Source organism: Habropoda laboriosa, unplaced genomic scaffold, assembly GCF_001263275.1.
Source record: "Habropoda laboriosa isolate 0110345459 unplaced genomic scaffold, ASM126327v1 scaffold718, whole genome shotgun sequence".
Classification (NCBI taxonomy): Eukaryota; Metazoa; Arthropoda; class Insecta; order Hymenoptera; family Apidae; genus Habropoda; species Habropoda laboriosa.
Genome location: NW_017100942.1, coordinates 1,481,652 through 1,509,187, shown reverse-complemented (window position 1 = coordinate 1,509,187; position 27,536 = coordinate 1,481,652). Strand labels below are relative to the sequence as shown.

Genomic DNA, 27,536 nt, shown 5'->3' with positions numbered 1-27,536 from the left:
GGCCGGATTCGAGTGAAAATTTCCCTTGCTCGTTGCCTTTCACTATCGCGTAGTGCACGTCGCTGTTAGGTGTGTTCGGCTTGTCCCCATCGACAGCGTGGATACCGCGGAATATCGTCACACCTGCAAGTCGTAGAAACGAAATTTGGGGCAATTCGAAGGAGATCTGACCATACGGTTTGTGTAGTGATTGGAATACACATGTTGCGGAATTTTGGGATTCGTGAACGAATAGAGGGGAGTTTTGGATTTGGATTTGATTTAAATTTGAATTTGATTTTGAAATGAAATATGTAAATTTTAATATAAGTATTCACTTTTGAATTATCAAATTGAACCAATTAAATTCGAAAGATTGAAGTTGATCCAATCAAATTCGAAATATTCCAATTCAAATTATTGAATTCAAAGTATTTAAATTGAAAAATTCAAATTGATTCCTTCAAATTCAAAGTATCCAAATTTAAGTATTCAAATTCAAAGTATCCAAGTTCAAAGAATTCAAATTCAAAGCATCCAAATTTAAGTATTCAAATTCAAACTATCCAAATTCAAAGAATTCAAATTCAAAGTATCCAAATTCAAAGAATTCAAATTCAAAGTATCCAAATTCAAAGTATTCACATTCAAATATTCAAATTCAAAGTATCCAAATTTAAAGTATCCAAATTCAAAGTATCCAAATTCAAAGAATTCAAATTCAAAGTATCCAAATTCAAAGAATTCAAATTCAACGTATCCAAATTCAAAGAATTCAAATTCAAAGTATCCAAATTCAAAGTATTCACATTCAAATCTTCAAATTCAAAATATGCAAATTTAAATATTCTAATTCGAAGTATCCAAAAATAGATATTCAAATTCTAATATTCAAATTCAAATTATGCAATTCAACCAATCAAATTCAAAGTATTCATACAATTCTAAATCTCCAAATTCTTTTTAATAAAAATGTTGCACACATCTCCTAAATTAACGCTCAGTCCGGAAATTCAAACTTCAAAGAAAAAAGGCAATATAAAACAACATATTGTACAAGATATTCTTCTATGTAGCCACGTGATGCACGTATAAGGATATCCGTGAGCAGCAGAGAAGCCATGATTTTTGGTTAGAACTCGTCTCGCCTGAAAATTGAATTTCCGGGCAAAATACTGTAGGTACAGCATCCCGGAAGTAACAGACTTAACCGCATCTGAACTTAAGGCTAGTTCGTATGCAGTATATCTCACCGACTGGAGTAAGCTCGTCCACAGTTACGTGATAAGGCACATCGACAAATTGCGGAGCATGATCGTTTATGTCCTCCACGTATACCGTCACTGACAGGTGAGACGTCACCTACAAGCATAAACGTTAGTATATATCAGTGTTGTGTGCCGTGCACAGCTTCTAAACCACTATATCTCGAAGAAGCATCTAGTATTACACGCTAATCCATTCCATGCTCACTTTTCACGTTCAATTGCTTCCATTTCCCGGTATATGGACAACAGACATGCAACGTTTGCATTAATTAGAATAGAAACAAATGAATTATCTAGTACTATACACGGTATGAATATTGTATCGATTATTTATTTTAGACAAGTTAAACCTTCTTTGTTTGTTGGTTTAAGTGACAAATTAATTTTATAATTATTTTTTAACCTCTTGTTAAGTACTTTTATTTCAGTAAGTTTGTGTAATAATGCTCCTGTAGCAAGTAGTCATTTCTAGTCATATAAAATGCGACGAGAGTCAGACGTGTCTGATTACATACTGTCAGAGTCTCCTTGCACTTAAAGTGTCGCGCGGGTGGCCGAGAAAAGGGCTCCTATTGTGCGAATTGTAGCATTATCCCTGGCGCGTTTAGGCTGCGAGTTAGGTTTAAACTACGAGAGATCTGTTTGGTATTAAAAATCTCTGGGTGTGTGTGAATGTGAAGAGCAAAAATGCCTATTTTTCCTGATTTTAGTATAAATTAAAGTAATAATATTCTTTCTTTTTCCCTACTTTAATTACAACAAAATGTGAACAAAACTTTAAATGTGAACCTACTTTAATTTTAACAAATTTTCTAACAACAGTGCGTCGACTCTCTCATTAATTACCAAATTTCACACACTCTTATGCTCACCCATCGCTCTCTAAATGCTCTTATCCATCAAAATTAATCACACTTCATTACACGTAACAAATTTTAAAACGTTCCTTTCAAGATTCTTTAAATTATAACATTCTATCATAAGAAAAATATTTTAATGAAAATCCGAGAAAATACTATAGCAACGACAGAATGACCTTACCAAAGGAAAAAATGTAACAAAACTGTGGAATGAGAATACTCTTACGTTTTCTTCACTAAATTTAAAGTTTCGTTAAAAATATTCCTCTAAATTATAAAATTCGACACGAACTCATGCTACGACCTAATACATCCCTTTGCATCTAAATCTCCATTTCTAACGTATCCATCTTCCTTGGAATCGACGAGCATAAAAATAGGAAATGAGACTTTTTAAAGAGCTGCGCATGTAGACTAGTACAGAAAGAAGGTACGTCAATATTTTCAACAGAAGAAGCAGAAGAAGGAGAGAAGAAAGATTGGGGAGAAGAACTGTTCGCGGCTTTATGGTATCCTTTCAAGGTATTGTCACATTTGTGTATGCTGGATCGATTTTAATATTCTCCTCTCCGTCCTTTCCTTCTGATTGGTTGTCTTTCTCCCCCCGCTAGCTTCCTGCAATATTTAATATCGCCGACAAAACGGGGATAGTATAACAGTATTACTCGAGACTCATTTACCAAGATTGCGTTAACGCATGAAAATGCTCCCTGCGACCGTTGACGAAGATAAAAATGACCAGCGCTGGTTAACAACGTTACCCAGAGTATGTTCTTCCAGTTTTATTGCATACTTTAGCCAAACGGTGGCTCCCGAGTTGTGAGCACGTTTCGAAAATTACCAGATTCATTTTCGAGGAAAACGCCGCTTGCATGTTTGCTTCGGGAATGAAACGTCGATTTGGTATCATCGGTGTGGCAATTTGGAGCTTTATATCTTCGTTGAAAATTGAACTAACCACGTGTGATGTGTGAATAATTACGGAGTTTTCCGGAAAGCCGATTTTTGAGAAATTAGGAAATTTCACACTTTAATTCTTTATTTTGTAAGATATGTAGTGACAAGGGGCAACTGCCCGGGGCCTCCACCAACGAGGGTGGCCCGAAACCAATCTTTTATAACCTCATTCACTGCACATGGGGCCCCAAAATTCAAACTTGCCCGGGGCCTCATGAAGCTATTAACGCGCCACTGTATGTACCGTTTTGTTTTACAAAATTTGAAATTCCATTTTAACAAAATCTTTGCTTCTTTTATCGAGATTTATATCTCTAAACTTTGCAAACTATTTACGAAACATTTTTCTAATAAATTACTGTCATTTTCTATTTCACTGGCATTTTTCCCTTGTTTTCTAAAAGAAAGTCACCCGTTCACTATTAAATTTTAGAAAAATCTACTCTATTTTCTTCCATCTTCGAAACAGTGTAACTCAAGCAATGCTTCTCCTTCCGATATCCAAATTAAACACCGAATGCACAAATGATAAAGACAACTTTCTACTAAAGAAACCTTGCCCAAAATGGCTTCGATATTTGACCAAACTCGAATTCACCAATCCCCACGCAGCGATCAAGAATAATTAAATCCGGCGGTTCGGTAAAAATGGTAATCGGTATCGTAACGGTTTCTCTAATCGCAGGCATTCCTACGAAATAGTTGCATAAACGCTTATTAGCACGTGACAGAACCACAAAACCGGTAGCAGGGGCCTGTTCGTCGTATCGAGACCGGTACCTGCACGCTCTAGTTACTCTTACGGGCACACGCGCACACAAAAAGGAACTAGATCTCTAGGGGAAAAGTGGAGTACGTTCGGAAGCTTTTTCGATCGTTAATGAAACGACAGGAAACTCGAAACTTTCAGTGATTCTCCTTGAAAAAGAACGATTTTCATAATCGCTTCGATAATATAGCACACACGATGATTTCGTTAATCTTCGATCGTGATCAACGATCGAGAAGACGCAATTCCGAAAGTTACGTTCGTATAACCGTAAAACGATGGAGAAAAGAGGTGTTCTATATGGATTAATGGAAAATTTACAAGGATCGAATATACTTTCTACAATTTACCAGTGAATCATCGCCGTCGGAGTAATCGCAGACTATGCGAAACTTGAGCAAATTCCTAGGCGTGTCCGCGTCCACTAGATCTTCCAGAGACTGGGCCAGTCTCAAGGAAACGTGAGTCTTGTTGGTCTCCTTGTACGCAAAGAAACGAGCATCTTCGTCCTGTAACAGTTACAAGTCGGTTATGCGACGGTATATGCTCGTTCAACGGTAAACACGCTACTTGGATGTAATTGTTTCGTTCGTGATTCATTTAGAGACGTCGCGCAGTCGAGTACTCGTATGAAAAAATGAAATAAAATACTGTACTCTGTGTCGTTGAACGGTACAACGCGACACTGAATTATAATTTCTTCTGTCGTTGCTGAAACCGCGATTTACCCTCGCTCTTTGCACTAGCGTTTTAATTTTAATTTTGTGTACGTCGAGGTTTCGGTGTTCGATATCGACGAAGAAATGGTCAAAATGTTTAAACGGTGCTTTAGAAAATAATTTCATTTGAAATTGCAATGTTTCGTTTCTAAGCAATTTTCGATTACGAAAATCTTTGCAACCCTGGTTAACCCTTTAACGCTCACATTTCTCGCAATTTGATGTGCCAAAAGTGATAAATTTTGTACTTTTCCTTCATTATTTCTTAGACGTGTAGAAATAAGCTTTCTATTATTTATAATGCTCTAACTTACTCCTTTTGCAATAAAATAAATGATAACGCAATACGGAAAGTGAAAAAGAATAATTAAAGAGTATCGCAATTATTGGAGGATTAGTTGCGCAAAAGGGTTAAAGTTGATTTACAACTCGGTTGTATTAATGCATTTTTATTTCGAAATACGCATACGGTAAAAAATTATTTTCTAAATATCTTCGATCGCGTTAAAGTTCATTTACAATGTAACTACACTAATGCATTTTTCATTTGAAAAATACTGCAAACGAGAAGCTAAAGATTCACAGCTGAAATGACATACTGACACGAAAAATAACATCTCCAATTTACATTGAAATTTATATTAGACATTAACGAATTACATGTATTTACAATTTATTATTTTACAATATCAATCATCGTCGTCGTTTTGTTTTACAAAATTTGAAATTCCATTTTAACAAAATCTTTGCTTCTTTTATCGAGATTTATATCTCTAAACTTTGCAAACTATTTACGAAACATTTTTCTAATAAATTACTGTCATTTTCTATTTCACTGGCATTTTTCCCTTGTTTTCTAAAAGAAAGTCACCCGTTCACTATTAAATTTTAGAAAAATCTACTCTATTTTCTTCCATCTTCGAAACAGTGTAACTCAAGCAATGCTTCTCCTTCCGATATCCAAATTAAACACCGAATGCACAAATGATAAAGACAACTTTCTACTAAAGAAACCTTGCCCAAAATGGCTTCGATATTTGACCAAACTCGAATTCACCAATCCCCACGCAGCGATCAAGAATAATTAAATCCGGCGGTTCGGTAAAAATGGTAATCGGTATCGTAACGGTTTCTCTAATCGCAGGCATTCCTACGAAATAGTTGCATAAACGCTTATTAGCACGTGACAGAACCACAAAACCGGTAGCAGGGGCCTGTTCGTCGTATCGAGACCGGTACCTGCACGCTCTAGTTACTCTTACGGGCACACGCGCACACAAAAAGGAACTAGATCTCTAGGGGAAAAGTGGAGTACGTTCGGAAGCTTTTTCGATCGTTAATGAAACGACAGGAAACTCGAAACTTTCAGTGATTCTCCTTGAAAAAGAACGATTTTCATAATCGCTTCGATAATATAGCACACACGATGATTTCGTTAATCTTCGATCGTGATCAACGATCGAGAAGACGCAATTCCGAAAGTTACGTTCGTATAACCGTAAAACGATGGAGAAAAGAGGTGTTCTATATGGATTAATGGAAAATTTGCAAGGATCGAATATACTTTCTACAATTTACCAGTGAATCATCGCCGTCGGAGTAATCGCAGACTATGCGAAACTTGAGCAAATTCCTAGGCGTGTCCGCGTCCACTAGATCTTCCAGAGACTGGGCCAGTCTCAAGGAAACGTGAGTCTTGTTGGTCTCCTTGTACGCAAAGAAACGAGCATCTTCGTCCTGTAACAGTTACAAGTCGGTTATGCGACGGTATATGCTCGTTCAACGGTAAACACGCTACTTGGATGTAATTGTTTCGTTCGTGATTCATTTAGAGACGTCGCGCAGTCGAGTACTCGTATGAAAAAATGAAATAAAATACTGTACTCTGTGTCGTTGAACGGTACAACGCGACACTGAATTATAATTTCTTCTGTCGTTGCTGAAACCGCGATTTACCCTCGCTCTTTGCACTAGCGTTTTAATTTTAATTTTGTGTACGTCGAGGTTTCGGTGTTCGATATCGACGAAGAAATGGTCAAAATGTTTAAACGGTGCTTTAGAAAATAATTTCATTTGAAATTGCAATGTTTCGTTTCTAAGCAATTTTCGATTACGAAAATCTTTGCAACCCTGGTTAACCCTTTAACGCTCACATTTCTCGCAATTTGATGTGCCAAAAGTGATAAATTTTGTACTTTTCCTTCATTATTTCTTAGACGTGTAGAAATAAGCTTTCTATTATTTATAATGCTCTAACTTACTCCTTTTGCAATAAAATAAATGATAACGCAATACGGAAAGTGAAAAAGAATAATTAAAGAGTATCGCAATTATTGGAGGATTAGTTGCGCAAAAGGGTTAAAGTTGATTTACAACTCGGTTGTATTAATGCATTTTTATTTCGAAATACGCATACGGTAAAAAATTATTTTCTAAATATCTTCGATCGCGTTAAAGTTCATTTACAATGTAACTACACTAATGCATTTTTCATTTGAAAAATACTGCAAACGAGAAGCTAAAGATTCACAGCTGAAATGACATACTGACACGAAAAATAACATCTCCAATTTACATTGAAATTTATATTAGACATTAACGAATTACATGTATTTACAATTTATTATTTTACAATATCAATCATCGTCGTACACCGATTGAACTAGAAATCTCTTTCGTTTACTTTCACCGATCTCACCGCTGAAACTCTGGAGCAACCGTTAATAGAGTGAATTGCGATTGAATTAAGCCAATGAAAAGAAACAAGATTATACCGTTCGATTCTCTAATGAAAGAAATCTTCGCGAGTAAGAAGCTTATTTCATCATTATTAGCTCCATGTCACGATATACACATAATAACTATGACTTCATCTAACGTAGCCGACGATTACACAGCACATTAGTGGTGTAAAAAGTTTAGACAGACTGCTGGATAGAATAGACGATGTGAGAAATAGAGTGCTTACTTTATCCACTGGCATAATTGAGACGTGATTTCTCGGATGAGCTTCCAGTGATAGGATTTCCGTGCCCTTGGCCAAGTTTTCTGGCACCCTGACGAACTTCAGGTACTCCCCTATTGGATAGAACTGGCATCCTGCGCAAAGTGAACTTGAAATTAACGATCTTTTATTGGATCTTAGGGAAATCTGTTGTTATCTCGGATTTTTGTTTTATGTGCATTTGTAGTAAAGATTTGATTATTTTTCTTCGATTCTTGCAGCGATTAAGATATAATCACTGATCAAATTTCAGCGAAACTGAAATTTCTAATGGATAGAAATTAAATTTATTAAATTAAAATTTTTAAGTTAGAAATACATAAGGGAAAGGAAGAAAATGTTTTTATACAATTTTTAAGGAAACAGTGTTTGCTTCCTTATAAGTAACTGAAAATTAATATTATTTATGGAAAAGGACATAGACTAAGGTTCGTAGAATTTAGCAAAAATTTTAACATCCATTAGACAATTCTAAATAAATTTTTGTAAAATAAAATTAGGAATTTTAAATTTTAACTTATATCATGAAATAAAATCAAAAATTTGTAATATTAACTTACGCCAAACAATTTAAAATCAATTTGTGTAAAGTAAAATTAAACATTTGGAATTTTATCCTATATGAAACAATTCGAGATAAATTTTTATAAAATCAAGTTCAAAATTTCGTCCTGCATTAAACAATTTATTTGCGCACGTGACAAGGGAATATTTAACAATTCACGAATACTCCTCGTAATCCAATTGGCAGCGATCTATGAAGAGGAACATTTAAACATCCGTTTTCACAGTTTAAAATAGAATTCAGGTACCAATCAAATACTTTCTAGCAGTAATTCCCAATCGGACTTTCCCATTTCCCGCAACTGATTCCTACGACAGTTTTACCTTTTCTCGTTCATCCGTTACAATTGTTTTTTTCCCCTTTTCCCCCCCAACAAACCAGATTCTCACATAGGAAATATTAATCGTGGGTCGTAAAGTTGCACAGCCTGTACCTAAGTATCTGTGGAAACACGTTTCGCGCGAAAACTTCGGGGAAATATAGGGTCCAGTTGTAAGTGAAAGGATTGTCGGTGGAATTTACATCTTGGCGTGGTTAATTTGACTATCGAGTGGTATTATCGCGATTAAAGCTCATAGACCGTGGCAGACAAGTGACACGTTAAAACCTGATACCGTGAGTTTTATCATTTTTCCAAAGGTACCGGCGAAAAGGTATTTTTCGTCCACGCGAACTTTATGAGTTACGCACAGGTGGCTAGAAAATATACCGCTTCCCAATTTGACAACTTCCTACACGAATGTATGTATACATTTACTTCTAATTAATCTTTCATAAATCCAGTTCGATGTAACATAACTTTCAAAATGGAAAAACCACTTGAAAAAAGAATTAAGAAACGTTTCTTTCGAATATTCGTCTAAAGCTTAATTAATATCTGAAGTTGAGATAGAAGTTGATGTTAAAAAATTATTTTCGTATTTTCGATATCTCGTTTAACAGTTTTAGAGTGGAAATGTTTGTTAGAGGGTTAAAGTGTGAGATATTAATAGTTCTGCGATACGTAATAAACCAGAATACGAAATTTCACTTTGCTTACGATTTAGAACATTCAATTATCTATACGTAATACTTAATTATGTAATACTTCATTAAGAAGTAGAAAGATGTTATGCGTAATGTCTCGGGAAAGTAATTACGCGAAGTTTGTTAATCATTGTAAAAATCACGAGTAAGTATGTTTACAGTGTTAACTAGTTTAGACATCGAGACAATGAGATCGTGTATGAGGTAATTAGATGTGTTTATGTAACTCTTTCCTTTTCTTAAAGCTGATAAACCTAATGAACCGAACGAGTGACGAATTACTCTTATACAACTGCTTCGGTTTGAATTTACTTGGTAATGTTGAAATTGCGTGACAAAGTTCTTGTCTGAGTACCTTAACTCGTGAAACTCGAGTGAAAAAAAAATTAAGCTGAGTATAACATTTACTTAAAAAATTTGAAATTTGCAAATCTCAGGTAAAACAAATTGTCCAAATTCTCTCGTGCACATTTTGCTACTAATTCTTCTCAAACCTAATTTTTTCAATACGAAACTTGAAGTAAAAACACTTGAAGCCACTTCAGAAATATTTTTATCATTTCTAATTTCTCTTCGATGGTATCATAAGTTTCGTTTAAAACCCTGTGTTAATTTAGAAACATCCAAAACGCGAAACCCGTGCAAGAACAAACCACGAAACTGTGCCATAAACGAGATGAAAAAGCAAATTATCACGTAACCAATTGATATCTCAATCTAACTTCGATTTTTTTTTCTGCAGCTCTACTTTGATTATCGACATAACAGAACTCGCTCTGGAAAACGTGTCACTAGACGCAGTCCACTGGCAATTAAATGGCGCGTGTGGTACGTTTAAAAATGTCCCGCGACAGTCGAGCACGCGCTTAAAACAAGTTCGCGACATTTTTGCGTATCGAGAAGTAATACAAAAAAAACAGCCCACAGCACGATTCGATAACACACGATTTTTCTGTCATTCTCCGTTGAATCTAGCGTGTACCTGGTCAACGTTTCTCAAGGATCGGAGGCGGTTCAACGTGCCATAATAACATGAGGCAACGTAATCACGTTTTTCTTGTCGTTCAGGAAGCGTTCGAAAGGTCGATGGTTATCCACCTGGAGCCATTTTGCACAGGTTGCAAACTCTGTCATTCCTCCCTCACTTTCTGCAGAAAACCGCCGTTTTTTGTGGACGATAGCTACTTATTTCTTGCAACGCTTAACCCTTTCGCTGCGACAGGTTTCTGATCACAGGTCATCGATCTTTTATTTTGGGGTTTTCAAATTTTTTTAAATTTTTTTAAATGTGTCATTTTATTGAATTAAGATGGAAGCGCGTGAAGGGCAAATATTGAGGATTAAACTGAGGTGAAAGTGTGCGAAGCACTGAAAGGGTTAACGAAAATCTTAGAAAATTAGAAAATTAGAAAAAATTAGAATTTCGAGAGAGTTTAGAAAATTAGAAAATTAGAATTTCGAATTTGTAATTTTTCGCGATTTTAATAAGATTTAGATAAGAGATTCGTTTCTATGTACACTGAGAAGGAAATTTTTCATTCCATATTGAAAAAGCAAACGTGGCATTGTACAATAGAATAGTTAGTAATTAGGTAAATACTTTGTGAGCCTATTGCAAGTATTAAAAGTGAGAAGTTCTATTGTAACACAGTGCACTGTTATTTTCTTTTTAATTGAGTAAAGTATTTATAATCTGTTCGTTTGAATTACACGTAGAGAACGTTCAATGAAACGTTTTTAATTAACTATTGTGAGTAACAACCATGCATTACAGTATTGTACACTACCGGCCAAAAGTTTGGAACCACCTCCCACTTTTTATCAATATTAGATCTGCTGCTAATTTTTTATAGATTCGAAGTTTATCTCAAATCTACTTTTATCAATTTATCTGATTGATTCGAATGATAAAAAATTCTCAAAGTCGCTGACCTTTTTCTGGAAATTTTTGTGTAAATTGCAAAGCTCAGTGATTCCAAACTTTTGACCGGTAGTGTATATGGGAAAGTTCAATGCAACAATTGTGTGTAAATTATTTGAACCATTTAACCTCTATTTTTAAAATGCAATGCAAAGTGTTGAGCAGTGTTTACAACAATTCAATGCAAATTCAATTATGTGCAAAGTACGAGACACATTGTTATTGAATGGCGAAAAGAAAATGCACAAGAAACTGTGTCGGGCAGTCGCAAAAAAGGGCCAAGTTTTCTTTCACAAGAAAGTTAAGTCTCGCGTAAATCTGCAGGCAAAAACTAACTCGAAGCTTTTTCTCGACGCTAGAGCAACGGTTTTTGTACAAAGCTCATACTAACCAGACAAATTTTCCATCGTGCGTATTTCTGTTCTTTCCTACGTACGCTAAGAAGATATATAAATATGGACAATGACGATGCGAAATATCCGCTTAAGAAATGACACTTGTTTACTTCTATAAAATTTCTGGATTTTCCTGTGTAATGTTATGTCCCATTTGCCCACGAAATTCTTGTCGAAAACTGATAAAAATGATTAGTGAAAGAATGACGAATTAATTTGTACACTTGATAGATAAATATGTAACTTTCAAGTCACGTAGATCGTAAATCTTTGTTATTTGTTTGTTTCAGATGACTCTGTGAGCTTAAATCAATTTCTCCAACAAGGTATCTGTTCTTAAAGGCGTTAACTTCGCCTCCAGATTCAACCTCAAATTAAGAATTAAATTTTAATGTTAACTTTCAAATTAAGTAGATAACATTAATTATACGTAATAAATAGAATTGAGATTAAATAAGTTATTATTTAAAAAAAAAATTTGACAAAGGAATACTTAAGAACATAGTATTCATACTGTATACATAATTTGCATTACTTTCAATATTGACCCGAGGAGGACAGCAGGGTTAAAAAAATGAACGTAAAATTTACCAAACGAAAAATTAAATAGACTAAATTATCAAAAATTGAAATAGACTAGATATAATAAAGGAATACCTAAAAACTTAATTTTCATTACTTTTCATATTGATTCGAGGAGGGCATCATGATAAAAAAAAGTTAACGAAAAATTAAATAGACTAAATGTGACAAGGGATTACTTAAAAACATAATTTTCACTGCTTTTCATATTGACCCGAGGAGGATAGCAGGGTTAAAAAAATGAACGTAAAATTTACCAAGCGAAAAATTAAATAGACTAAATGTGACAAGGGATTACTTAAAAACATAATTTTCACTGCTTTTCATATTGACCCGAGGAGGATAGCAGGGTTAAAAAAATGAACGTAAAATTTACCAAGCGAAAAATTAAATAGACTAAATGTGACAAGGGATTACTTAAAAACATAATTTTCACTGCTTTTCATATTGACCCGAGGAGGAAAGCAGCCATGTCCTACAAAATCTACCGAGCGATCTTATATTTCCTGTACTGTTACTTGAACCAAAAAGCTGCTAAAATCCCGACACGGTGAAAACCAGGAGAAATAACCGCTCGACGAGAGACGCGAGATACAGTACTTACTTACTTCCATACATACATCCGCAGACATGTTTCTACTATGTGGAAAACTGGCTAGCCGTGGCGTACTTTCATCCATGTGGACGTGCAAAGCGCGGGGGATTCATATTTCAAGTGGATCCGTTGTGAATCCAGTTGGCCGGCAACCCCGACTAATTAGCTCGCTCCAGACTGGACGCCTCTGTAAAACATTGTTTCCGACTGCGAAAGGGAAAAGATCGGAGGGACGATACCCAGAATGGACTGAAACCAGAGGAAGTTCGCGTCCCACCGTGCCAGATCTTATCTCAAATTTATTCAGGGCCGCGATCATCGCGTCGATCTTGGGCATCGTGCGGCGCGCATTGTCCAGGGGTTTTTCTCCATTTTTTTCGGCCCTGTTGATTCGACGATACAAGCATGAGAAAAGTTGCGATTAGAGCGGTCAGATTTGTTTCCGAGCGTGGTACGGTTCGAATTGTCGAAATATGAAGAGAGAAATGCTCGCCGTGTGAATTGCGAGAGACGAGTGAGGGATTTTTAAGTAATTTGCTTTTTGAAATTTAGAGGCACTGGGATTTTTGGATTTTAAGATGCTTCGCGAATTTTCTTTCGAAATGTTCGATGTGTAAGTGTGTAGTGGGAGGAGAATACTGGAATAAGTTTGGGTCGTTTCTAAGTAATTTGCATTTTGAAATTTCGAGGCACTGGGAATTTTGGATTTTAAGCTTCCTTGCGAATTTTCCTTTGGAGTGTTCGATGTGTGTAATTTACAGGCGTGTGAGTGTATAACGAGAAGAGAATACTATATAAGTTTGGGTCGTTTCTAAGAAATTTGCATTTTGAAATTTTGCGCCACAGCGATTTTTGGATTCTAAGATGCTTCGCGAATTTTCTTTCGAAATGATCGATGTGTAAGTGTATAGTGAGAGGAGAATACTGTAATAAGTTTGGGTCGTTTCTAAGTAATTTGCATTTTGAAATTTCGAGGCACTGGGAATTTTGGATTTTAAGCTTCCTTGCGAATTTTCCTTTGGAGTGTTCGATGTGTGTAATTTACAGGCGTGTGAGTGTATAACGAGAAGAGAATACTATATAAGTTTGGGTCGTTTCTAAGAAATTTGCATTTTGAAATTTTGCGCCACAGCGATTTTTGGATTTTCAGCTTTCTTGCGAATTTCCTTCTAAAATATTGGATATATATTTGAAAGTAGAATACTGTAACAAATGGCGCGACAAATTTTTCATTGAACACTATCAATTTAGGTAATTTTTATGTATTTTGCATTTTGTAATTTTGGGTCACTGCGAGAGCATATTTTTGAATTCGATATTCCATATTTATTTGAAAGTAGAATGCTGCAACAAATGGCCTAATAAATTTTTTTTAGAGAAGTGTAAGTTAAAAAATTCTTCGATCTTTCTATACGAAGTTGTTTGTATAATTTTACAGTTGCAGTGTTTAACTAAGCTATGTATAAACTAATACGACAGTAGGAATTAAATACCCTATCAATATTTATTTTATGTTGCATCTGAAGTGGAAGTGAACGAGTGATTAAATTTGAAAATTTTTAAAATTTCTTACTTGTTAATAACAATTTAGGACGATGTGCTCGTCGAAACGAGAACGAGGCACTCTCGATTTCAAGAGGCCATGCGAGCGATGAACGACCGGCAGGAAGCTATCATGATGTTTCGAAAAAAGGGGAATGAATAATTTCCTCGTGGTTTGCTCACAGTTCACAAAGAGGAGGCGGGGGAATGTGGCACACGATGTAGTTTGTACCTATTTGTAAGAAAATTTAACGACCACGCACGAACTTCGACGATGCCTTCGTCCCTGACACGTTGCTTACAGATGTTTGTTTTCCGGGAAAACTTATGGGCGACACTGCATTTTCTTTGTAGGGCCTCTCAGCCCGGGAAAAATTGGAATCGATCGTGAAGCATCGATGCTCTATCGAAAGCTCGGCTTAGATGGTTCTTTCTGATTGCAAACCATTCGCGGAGAAAAAACGTAAATGTATATTATCGATGATAGGATTTTTATGCAATTTCATATCTTTATATTCACGAATATAATTAAAAACATAGAAGCTAGATAGACGATTGTTTTATTCGCTAAATATTATAGCGAGTATTGTATTTTGGGTTTATTCTGTGTACTTCTGTGCCTTCAGATTTTCCATAGATACAGAAAAATTTGCAGCCTAATTATCAGTTATAAACAACTTTTCCAACATTTTCTATAAAATTGCTTCTTGGATGATAAAAAAGACTGACTGGATTTGAGTTTTAGATTAGTAACATTGGACACTGATATCTCAGGAATTTCTAACATTTTTTAAATAACATTTGTGTTCTTTCACCTCTTTCTTCGTGAAAACTAGCTTCACAAAAGTAATTCTATATAAAGAAAAAAAAATGTTTTAAGAAAAGGAACACGATATTCGTTAAAATAAAGAAGAAATAGCAAATTTGAGACTTTGTAACATTTTCTAAATAACATTTTTGTTAATCAAATTTTATTTTCACCCCCTTCTTCGCGAAAATTAATTTTTCAAACACTGTGCACGAGAAAAAAGATGTTTTAAGAAAAATAATGCAGTGCTTATTAAAATAAAGAAGAAATGACAAATATGAGTCTTATAAGAGGCTGAAATTCGTTGTTTCGTGAATTGACACACTTTATATCACACGGTTCAAGTATCTCTGGCATTAAAAATTTGTAAACAGACAAAAAGTGTGATTTGGAAAAAAAACTCTTTTCAAAAATATGTAAATGCATAAGAAAGAGAAACGTTTCTTATGCATGCACATATTTCTTTTCGCTAACGTTGAAACGTGATGAAATCAGCAGTAAACGTTTTTCAAACTGTCTGCGTGGAAAATCTGCCTCGCTTAAATCGAGAAGCCAAAGGTTCGAGCCTTAACTTAATACGCTACTTATTGTAGCTTATCGGAGCTCCGACTTATTATACCGCGAGGAAACATTTCCCAAGAGCGTATAAAGTCGTTCAGTCTTGTTTTTATATTATGCACTCTCTCGCGAGTTCCGTAGGTTTAAAGTTTTAAATTCTTATAGTTTATAACGCTTTTAATAAAGCGTCTTTACTTAGCGTGAAATGCACACGTAGTAGACGCTTGAAAGTAACCATACTGGTGAACTATACTTATGCAATTCGTTCATGAAAGAAGAAAGTGCAATCTCAATGTCTATCGAAAGGACATGTTCCGTAACCTGTACATTACATTTCGTTGATCTTCCTTATTTTGAAACGTGCAAGTACAGATTTTGAAATTATTAATAATTAAAAAGCGATCCTTTGCTATCGATAATTAATAGCGTCGCGTGAAACGTATCTCTTCGTTAATAAATAATTATTTCATATATTTATCACTTCCTTCGCTACCAAAAATTAATTTTGTCGCGTGAAATGTATTTCTTCGCTAAAATTTTTCGAGAAAAAGGAAAAATTCAGATATAAAGTGCGCAAAAATTTTCAAAAACCATAATACAGTATTTTAAATAATTATTTCATATATTTATCACTTCCTTCGCTACCAAAAATTAATTTTGTCGCGTGAAATGTATTTCTTCGCTAAAATTTTTCGAGAAAAAGGAAAAATTCAGATATAAAGTGCGCAAAAATTTTCAAAAACCATAACACAATATTTTAAATAATTATTTCATATATTTATCACTTCCTTCGCTACCAAAAATTAATTATGTCGCGTGAAATGTATTTCTTCGCTAAAAGTTTTCGAGAAAAAAGAAAAATTCAGATATAAAGTGCGCAAAAATTTTCAAAAACCATAATACAGTATTTTAAATAATTATTTCATATATTTATCACTTCCTTCGCTACCAAAAATTAATTATGTCGCGTGAAATGTATTTCTTCGCTAAAATTTTTCGAGAAAAAGGAAAAATTCAGATATAAAGTGCGCAAAAATTTTCAAAAACCATAACACAATATTTTAAATAATTATTTCATATATTTATCACTTCCTTCGCTACCAAAAATTAATTATGTCGCATGGAACACACCTGTTCACTAAAATTAAAAAAGAAGAAAAGGGATAATTCAGATATAAAAATTATAAATGTGTTCAAAAACCATAATACAGTATTTTAAATAATTATTTCATATATTTATCACTTCCTTCGCTACCAAAAATTAATTTTGTCGCGTGAAATGTATTTCTTCGCTAAAATTTTTCGAGAAAAAGGAAAAATTCAGATATAAAGTGTGCAAAAATTTTCAAAAACCGTAACACAGTATTTTAAATAATTATTTCATATATTTATCACTTCCTTCGTTACCAAAAATTAATTATGTCGCGTGAAATGTATTTCTTCGCTAAAATTTTTCGAGAAAAAGGAAAAATTCAGATATAAAGTGCGCAAAAATTTTCAAAAACCATAATACAGTATTTTAAATAATTATTCCATATATTTATCACTTCCTTAGTTACCAAAAATTAATAGTGTCGCGTGAACACATCTCTTCGCTGAAATTTTTCGAAGGAAAGAATAAGATTCACATTCAAAAACTACAAAAATTTTCAAAAATCCACGACACTATTTTGAAATAATTATCCCTCTGAACAAATCTACATCAACCACGAAATCCCGAAAAAAAAAAACAAATATACTCAATAAGCAAATAATCACGTCCTTTCGATACCGAACTTTTCCATGTCGAAGAAAAAAAGTCCCCCGAAGGGAAAATCACTTTCATTATCTACTCCATGTGAACAACTCGCGGTCCAGCCTCGATTATTATCATTTGCCTGTCTCTCGAATCAAAGGTCTGCTACTCTCGTTACCGGTCTTTCTAAATGTTCACAGGTGTTTCCAGAATACACGTATCACAGGGTACTTTCACCGGATCGCATGTTCGATTCGAAGCCAATACTCGCTGTTGGACACGCATCGAGGTGCTCGCCATTTCAGCCGATCGATTCGGGGTTCTTTGCAGGTTTTTCCAGTTACGGCTATCGATCATACGTCATAACTGGTGTGTAACGACAGTTCCCGGTGCTATTAACCGGCTGACAAACGTCTCGATTAAAAATTCGAGCGAATTAGATTACCGTAGTATTGCTTTTCACGCTATGACTCGATCGTTACGCAGCAACGGTTCCCCGAGAAACCTTTTTTCAGGAAAAGTTGTCCCGTCAATTCCACCACGCGTCGACGAAACGAACTCTCTTAAAACGAAATGAACGCTCTTAACGAAATGAACCGGTGTAATGGTTATGGAAAGCATAAAGGAACACCCGGAACAACGCGAGATATTCGTGGAAGAAGTGAATATCGCGAGATCGAGGTCTCGACGTCCAAAAAAGGGAGCAAATAACACCGTGGAGACGAAGAGGACGCTTTGATTATGAGCGCGGAGTCTCTGTTTTGCCGAACGGAAGTCGCGAGATCGATTATTCTCGCTTGATCCTCTCAAGTTTTTACTTGGCCCCTAAAATAATTCACCGAGATAGAACTTCACTGGAATGTGAAAAATTTCGGGTAAATTTGCGAAGTATTATCTGAATCATTGTGACAAAGTTGGAGAAGAAAGGAAAACACTGGATCTCTTAGATAAAATGAAATAGGTACGTGTGAAGTGATTTTTTCTGTTTCTTTGTAAGCTCGATGGAAAGTGAATTACCGTTTGTTGGCGGAAGCAATCGCCGTTCAATTCTTTTCGTCGATCTGCCGGTTAAAAGATTCGGGAGACGCATAATCTGCCGGAAATTCCGGCTGTAGGAACTATCAAATCACTTGGAAGCGCGCTCTCGAGATTCTTAAATAGACAGTGGAAGGACTGCGGTCGTTTTAAAGAAATCCCCTTGAAAATCTCGTCTTTTACTCTACTCTGTTGCCTCTTTTCTTCCCTTTTCCCTGTTTTCTTCCGCTACTCCCGCACCCTTGTTCTCTTCTCCCTTGTTTTTCTCCTGCTTTCTTCGACGCGTTCGTTGCTTCTCTCTCTCGCTTTCTGTGTATGTGTTTCTCCGCGTCTCTCCCTCTTTCATTTTTGCTCGCCTCGAGTCGATTCGAGGAAAATTACTTTTCAGAGGCGGCCAGAAGAAACGTTGGAGACAAATCTACAACGGGGACGTGTAACACGTCGGATACAGTAGATGCACGTGGCAAGAAGTATTTATACGTCTATATAGGCGAGTTTCGCTTGTACAGGACGTTTCAGAGATTCAGACTTATGTTTATCTAAATTTCATTCGGAATATTTTAACGCTAAGTTTGAAGATTCGAGGAAGAATGGCTGTATTTTGAGAATCTTAACATCAGTTTATCTAAGAGTTTAACAAAATCTTTTTGAGTACCTTCACGAGCTCTAATCAGCGTTCTAAATTTTGTATTACTGTTTTCTTTATCTGAAATCAGGAAACTTGATTAGAATACTGTCTAGAAATTAGAACGTCTTATTTCCCAGAGTACTTCAGCTAGATCATACAGATTACGAGTGATTCCAGTCTAGTGTATAATTAATTCCAAATGGAAAATGATGAATCACTCATAATTTACCTAAGAATGGAAAAAAGTAAAAATCTTCCACAAATCTACTCTTACCTTCATTCCTTCAAATAAAGCACTCAATAGAACCAAATTAACGCACACAAATCTTCTAAATCAGATTATAAATTTGAATTTCACCAAGAAAAAAAACGAGCCAAAATTCCAAGAATAAAATTCAATTTTTCTTTCCTTCCAAACACTGCAAAATGGAGAACTTTGTATCAAAATTCAACTCAAACACCAAACCTCAATAGAACCAAATTAATGTACACAAATCTTCTAGATCAGATTCTAAATTTGAATGTTAAAAAAAAAAACGAGCCAAAATTCCAAGAATAAAATTCAATTTCTCATTCCTCTGAAACGAGCCAAAATGGAGAACTTTGTATCTAAATTTAACTCAAACACCAAACACTCAGTAGAGCCAAATTAACGTAAATAAATCTTCTAAACGAAATTCTAATTTTGAATGTTGGAAAAAAAAATCAACCAAAATTCCAAGAAAGAAATTCAATTTTTCATTCCTTCCGAACACTGAAAAATGGAGAACTTTGTATGAAAATTGAACTAGGCAAAACCATCTCCCCGCCGCCAATTAAGTTCCTCGTAACCACCAGCAGATTGTTCCTTGCTCGTACCAACATCGAAACACTTCAACTAGAGCGGCGACAGTTCTGAAACGGCCGGTACACATAACGAAACGATTACATAACGAAACGGCTGGACTACGCGGCTGCTGCATGTGTTGTGCAGCATTTACACAAGTAAGCTCGTTCCCCAAAGCTTCGACGGAAGTGGGACAAGGTCGGCCGGCTTTTTGCACGTTTCCGCACTTCCATCGCTTCGACGTCGCGGACATCAGTGTATCGCTTGGACATGCCCATACATCACCGACCACAGGTCCGAGACACTCTTCGCCGTTACGTTTTAAAACGATCCTGTCCGAGCTAAGTTGTTCAATTTTAAGCAGTTGTCCCAGGATCTACCTCGATTATCGCCATGTACCAACGTAGAAATTTTAATACACAGGGTGTACGGTAGATTGTAGAATTAGATTGGTGGTTGGGAACTTTAAATAGATCGTGTTTCTTCGGAAAATAATTTATTTAAGATTTCGTTCCTGTATTGTTTTCAAATGAATTTTTATTTTTAGTGGAAATTTAGTAGAGGCTTTGATGAGTGTCCCAGAATTTTTTTAGGATTTTTGAGAGATTAGAACGGTGAAAAGGTTAAGGTTGAATGTGGACGATGCAATTTGCCTATGGAGTGTGAAAACGTTAATGATCTAAGAGAGATTTCACTGCTCTATTTCTTCGAAGCGAATTTTTATTTTTATGGGAAGTGTAGTAGAGACTTCGACAAGTGTCCCAGGATTTTTTCAGATTTTTTGAAAGCCTGTAGCAGTGAAAAAATTAGGCTCGAACCTAACCTACCCCAGTTTGCCTACGAAGTGGGAAGAAACAGATTTTTCCTAAATATTCTCAGAATAAAAGCAAAAATTATTGCTCTTTCTTGGGGAAACAACGAAATTCTCAGGCCTTCCGAAAATCCTGTTCACCATTGTGCACAAGTTACACCTGAAACTTCCGGCAAACAATTCGTCTCTGGCTGACTGAAAACTGGTTTCAAAGTTGAGTCAGTGTACACGTAGATTTAAGTAGTTCTGCCCGGTTTATGCGACAGTACATTGTCGGTCGCATTCCAGCCCTTCTTGTCTTCCTCCCTTCAACAATGTCCTCGTTTATCAAGGGATGAAAAAGGACACGACGAAATTCCGGTGCCAAAGGCGGAACTAAACACTCGTTACGCCCGCGATCGAAGATCCTCCGCGGCCTCGATACATTATTTCGCAGCTTCTCGCGGAACAAGACAGATTTTCACGCGACAGAATGAGAATGCGGAGTGTCTCGAGAGTCTCGAGACCGCGGAACGTTCGATCGATGCCGTCGATTATTTAGAAAAGTAATTTATATTTAGAAGTTGGCGTTTTAAAGAATGTGCGGATAAATTTTTCGCGATAAACTTGTGAAATACATCCTGCTGATTGTCGTTGGAAAATTTGAATTGTTGAATTATTGCAAAATCAGATCATTTGGAATATTAAAATTATTATTAGAAAAATTGAATTACTGTAAAATCAGATCAGTTGGATATTAAAATTATTATTAGAAAATTTGAATTATTAAATTATTATCAAGTCAGATAATTTGAAGTTATTAATGTATAAATAGTGTAGGTTGAAAAAATTTGTAAAAATTACACGAAAATTATTGTAAAATCGTATTATCAAGAATAAAAAAAGTAAAAACGTTTGACATAAGTAATAACATTTTTTGTTCGATTTGTCGCAAAATATATTCAGCTAGTTTTCCATTATACGTGTGAACACTGTTCGTGTGCATTTCCGAGACCTTGAATGTAACTTCGGTGTGCACACAAGAATGAATACAGGGGTGAAAATAATTAAAAGTAGCGAGATGAAGAGCAGCAAGAAACAAACACTAAGAAAGTAGGAAACTTTTACTTTTCGAGAGCTGTCAAAGAGATTGCTTCCAGAGAAGGGGATAATATGTATCTGGAATTTGGAAGGATACTTAAAAAATAATATAAATCTACACATATTTACACCAAGCACAAAAGTACTGTAAAATGTTTTCTTAATTTCACATCAAAATTTCTCTATTGCTCGTAAACTTTCAATTTCTAAGAGTTACTAAAAATTTAGTAAAAATTCCTAAAAATTTCTCCTAATTTTTTATTATCCTTAGTACTTAATTTCACATCGATAAAAATTACACTCTATTTTCTATTTGAAATTAGTTTAACAATAATTTTTTACACAGCGAAATATTTGAAGACGTGGAATTTCTCTAGTGTTTCATACACTTTATTAATTTCTCCTTACTAAACATCCAGCACCTCGCCACATTTCCACCATTTTTCAATTTCGACCTCAGATTATTAACAACACTAACACGCCGCACTTCACTAGCCACCGATTTAATTAATTCGTTTGCGAAGCACGAGGCGAAGATTCATTAACAAGCAACAAATTGCAGATTGAATAAGAACGAGGCCTCGATCTCACGATCTGAAATGGTAACGATGAGAATCAACGGTCCATCTTCGCCGTGGAGCAACGTTTCTGAAAGTGTCGCTTGCGATAGTAGGTCGGGAATAAATTTATCTGGGTGTATTTACCTCGCACTTCACGCATGCAGAAAAGAAAATTAATAAATAACGTGTAACACATCGGTCGTACGTTACTTTCATTACTTTTCTTCTTCTTTTTTTTTTTTTTGCATCTCGTTATACGCGTGACGAGATTTTCGTTTTATATTTTTTCATATTTTTTTTTTATCAGAGAATAAGAACGGAGGGTAAGTTACGAGTTATTCCTGCCGCTTTAATAATTCAACCGGGCAGAAAAAGTTTCAGATGCGCGAAAAGTTACGAGCGGCCAACGAAATTCCGTCGGTTTTTGTTTGAATTTGAATGCCACTCGAAAGTGGAGTATAGAGTGTGGAGGAATTTGGTTATTTTACATGTAATAACGACGATATTTGTCGGAAACATCTTGCGTCGAAAGCACTCTGAATTATTTGAATGTTTTCTCGGTGATACATCACTTGCAGACATTCGACCTCCTCTTGTGGAATTTTCGGATTGTGTGCGAACGTATAATTATTTATAAGAATACTTCTTTTATCGATGAAGAAGTTGGTAAAAGGAATTGGTACTTTTTATAATATTGTTACGTTTACAAATTTTTCTGATTTAAAATGTCAAATTTACATCTATGTCAGTGAAAATCGTTTCTATTGCTTCTCCAGGAAATTCAGAATTTTTTAATATGACACATGAAAGATAAAGATGTGATAAATATTTTTATCAATTCTTTAGGAAATAAATACCTTGAAATTACGAAGTTTAAGTCAAACTCTTAGTATTACCAAAAATGTGTACTTTTATTGATAAATTTAGTGTAGAATTATTTTGTAATACTTTGAATTATTTAAAAGTGTATACTTTGTTGATAAACTCAGCGTAGAATTATTTGATAAATCTAGCTCAGCTTAAAGTAAACATGGCGCCCATTGCCACTGTTACAGTGCAATAATACGCGTGAAAAAGCAATGAGATTGATAGAAATTTGCGCATAGATTTCTAATAAAACCTCCATCGTATAGCGTTCAAGATATGTCGATAAAATCTGATCTCGCCGAAGTAAATTATGTCGGTCGAAGCGGTGCAGAAAATCTGTTGAATTAAATATCGTGTGCCAGAAACAATACGACTTTTATCTAGAGCTTTTACGCGCTCTTATCGCCACATTGAAATCGATAATGCTGTGAAAATTTTCCAAACGAAAATAATTCTTCGAAATTGCCGTAAAATTCTATTCTAACACGAAAATGAACCGTGTTTAATTCTCCGTTACGATATATTTCATGATTTTATAATTTTTTACATTGCCTATTAGTATCTTTCCTTGAAGTATCTACGTTTCTGAATTTTTCATTACAAACTAACTCGTGAAAAATGAAACCCTGTATTTCATGATTTTTTTAATAATTTATTAATATCCTTCCCTTAAATGTCTACGTTTCTATCACTTTGTCACTCTTCAAACCCAGCAGAAAATGTCACCTAACAATTGCATAAATTATATAAATTTCAATAAAAATTTAACAATAATATTCTAACCTTCGCAACCAATTTCTAAATCACCCAACACTCTCCTTTCCTTTCACAATATATCCCCAAATACGTAAACCAAAAATCCTCCATAATCTCCTAAAAACACAGCTCGTAAGACGATCGTTGCGTTCACCTTCTCAAAAATCACCATAACTCACCTCACATTTTAATTACCACAAAACGCACCATTTCATCAATTCCGAAGCAATCACAAGAAGTGGGTAATCCTACCTGCTGCAGGATGAAGACGAACAACAAGCGTCAGGGTCGTCGCCAGAGCAAACCACCGGAACACGGAGAAAATGGAAGAAAACGTTCCTCTTGATCGCATCATTTTTGATCCTCTTCTTCTTCTTCAGCTGGCTCACGGCTTACCCTCGCACATGTCTGCAAATTATTCACGATGAATGGTCGAGCGTGGAACGCTGTAGGGCACTGTGACTAAAATTAGCGTGCAATTGGCTTGCATCCTGGTCGATTGCACCGAACATACACACAACACACACACACACACACACAGAGAGACATGATGATTCGATCGAAAGACTATCAGTTGCACCTGTTATCTTCGACGTCCTTTCTTTCGACCAGAGTAATCGAACGTTCCGCGGAGCAGTGAAGGTTAGCTTCTCTATCCACGGGAGAAAATGTGTATCGTCTGCTTTTACAGGTCTGGTTGGAACGAACTCGGTTAGAAAACGATGTAACCCAGGCTAGAGGCGTAACAGCGTTGAGAGGGAAGCGGCCAGGCTTCGTGTTTGCCGTGTAATTAAGTTCAAGTTAAAGAGAAAGCACCGGCATAATACATTCACGCGGCTGGATCGTGTGTAATTGTTCCCGCGGTGAAATTGTGCAAATTGGACAGGCCGCGTTGTGAAACGTGCAGAAACAGGGAGGATCGACGCGATTCCTCGGGAAACGAAATCGAGAATGATGACAAATTTGACGTAACGAGGGAACGGTACCGATACACGGCGATGATTAATTTGAATTTTCTTTTTTCATGGGAATTACTGGACACCTGGTTGATCTAGATATTGAGATATGTACATCGATAGGCTTCTGAAATGAAACACTTTGCGGTAGGTTACAGTGCTCTGTCTTGACTACTGGGGTAGCTATGCAGTTTAAACTCGATTTCTTTTCTTCTATCGCATAGAAAGTTGTGAAAAAAATCAGGGAAACTGTAGCCACTAGGCTGTATGTCTGGGAAATTTTTCAGATTTTTTCATTGTAAAACTGAAATTTGCAAAATTGTCAAAATTCGAAATGCTGATTTCGTTTTCATTGGTGTTGCCAAGTGACAATATTTATATTTTCACAGTTGTAATAATAGAAATGTTGAAAAAAATCAGAGGTACTATAGTCAGTGAGATACATGTCTGAGAATTTTTTCAGATTTTTTCATTGCGAAACTGAAGTTTGAAAAATTCAGAAAGTTTGAAATGCTGATTCTTTTATTGAAATTATCAAATGACAAAATTTATATTTTTACAATTTTAATAATAGAGGTATTAAAAAAATCAGAGATACTCTAGCCAGTGGGATACATGTTTGAGAATTTTTTCAGAATTTTTCATTGCGAAACTGAAGTCTGAAAAATTCGGAAAGTTCGAAATACTGATTTTTCTTTTTATTGAAGTTATCAAGCGACAAAGTTTATATTTTTACGAGTTAGAATAATAGAAATATCGAACACCTGTTTCGTAATAAGGCAGCACTAAATCGCGGCGTAGGTGGAATGTTAGGAACTCGAAGATAAATTATCACGAAAATCTGTGTCGGGGTTTTTTGCGCGCTGCGATTTCACTTTCGACGGTGCTAGTAACCGTAACTCGAACAAATTGGCATTACGCGAATCGAGGCTGTCAATCAACTCGACATACTCTAGAGGATCTCAGGATGGATCGAGAACTACACTATGATCGCTACCGCTTCGGAAAGGAAATCTGATTTCTTTTTTCATCGTTGCTCTTATTTCCCTGCTATCCAACAGTTTAATTTCTCTCTCTTTTAACTGACACTTGAGAGAGGTTTCCTTTCCTTTCTGAAGGGCAATTTGATTCAAGTGGGACATAGAGAATAGATAAATAAGTATTCCGATCTAAAAATGACAGCTAACGAGAGGAAACATAAACTAGCATGGTACTTTTGAAATATGGAATTTCGTATAAATTTTCTATCGCAGAGCTGTATTTAGCAATAGTATCTCTTACTCTATCGCATAAAAAATTACAAAAAAAATCAGAGATACTGTAGCCATTGGAACACTTGTCTGAGAATTTTTTCAGATTTTTTCACTGCGAAATTGAATTTTTAAAATTTGAAAAAGTTTGAAACGCTCTTTTCTTTTGTTGAAGTTATCAAATGATAAAATTTATATTTTCACAATTTGAATAATAGAAATGTTAAAAAAAATCAGAGATACTGTAGCCATTGGAATACTTGTCTGTGAATTTTCTCAGATTTTTTCACTGTGAAACTGAAGTTTAAAAAATTAAAGAAGTTTAGAACGCAAATTTCTTTTTTTATCGAAGATATCTTGTTAAACGACACTTGTGAAATATCAAAAAGATATACCTAAAAAATATGTGCTTGAAAAAGAATAGTGAATCTACTAATCTGCAATTTAATTATGTTTCTTCGTTATAATCTGCTATTTATACACCAAGGAAATTCCATTGTATTTGCAGAGGGAAAGATCTAAAGATCATATATACACGTTATTTCACGGAATTTCATATTCGTAACAATTAAACTTGTTATTTTAATATCACGATATGCTGTTTTGATTATAGCGTGTACCGTTCCTATAACCTGGTAATTTGTAAATCATTGGACGAATGCTGTGTGGTTAACGACTTCCTTCCAAGTTAAAAGGGACTAATTGTAAGTTAAAGTTTCTCCTATGTGAGTTATATTTAGAAATCACATTAATATGAAATATGTGTAAATGTATTACTACACGTATTAAAATTATGCAATAGCAGCATCATAATAGCACAAAGTGCTATTATCATTCTCTCAAAAGAAGAAAACTAAATTTTCTTAAAGAAAACGATGTACAAACATTAATCCTCTAAAGTTGCTCTTGTCTTTTTAAAAAAAATCATTTTGAAGGAAAGAATGATTCGTCAATTTCCTTAAATATTTGCAATTACACAAAATAAAAAAGAGATCACTAGACAACGTAAACAAATCATTCCACAAAAAACAAAAAATTGAAAAATTGAAGACTGAACACAATAAAATCTTTCTTCTGACAATATAAAACTTCTTTTTGCTTAATTGATAAAACTTCAAAATATTCAAGTAAAAATATTAAAGATAAAATTATATAAAATAGTGTGGTAAATATAACGAATAAATTCTTAATAAATATCATTTCCCTGATAAAAAAATAATTTTCCTGAAATTTGTGTACTAGGCATTCTCACATCCAACCTTCAATTTCTCCAAGATTCGAATCAGCATTCCAACACCTTGTGTGCATCAGCATACCAGTCACAATAGCAAGATTAAATTCATTCTCACGAAACAGCACGCCCATAAGCAGTCGCGTGTACACACGTTTCTAAAAGGTGAGCGTGAGCTAGTCGTCCGTAGCCTAACGCGTGCGCTCGCTGCACTCGTGAGGTTGACCCTGATGAAGCGCAGATCTAGGAGAAG

The 27,536-nt window shown here is 35.2% G+C and overlaps 1 protein-coding gene across 1 annotated transcript in view; it reads right to left on the bottom strand.

Annotated features, from left to right (window-relative positions):
* LOC108577626 (cadherin-89D) overlaps nt 1-27,536 on the bottom strand; it is an 89,008-nt gene that overhangs the window by 23,505 nt on the left and 37,967 nt on the right. Inside the window, exons 2-5 of the mRNA XM_017940803.1 lie at nt 7,521-7,651; nt 6,131-6,289; nt 1,233-1,341; nt 3-123 (exon numbers count right to left, since the gene is read on the bottom strand). Of these exons, the coding sequence (XP_017796292.1) occupies nt 3-123; nt 1,233-1,341; nt 6,131-6,289; nt 7,521-7,651 (520 nt within the window). The remainder of the gene's footprint in view (nt 1-2; nt 124-1,232; nt 1,342-6,130; nt 6,290-7,520; nt 7,652-27,536) is intronic.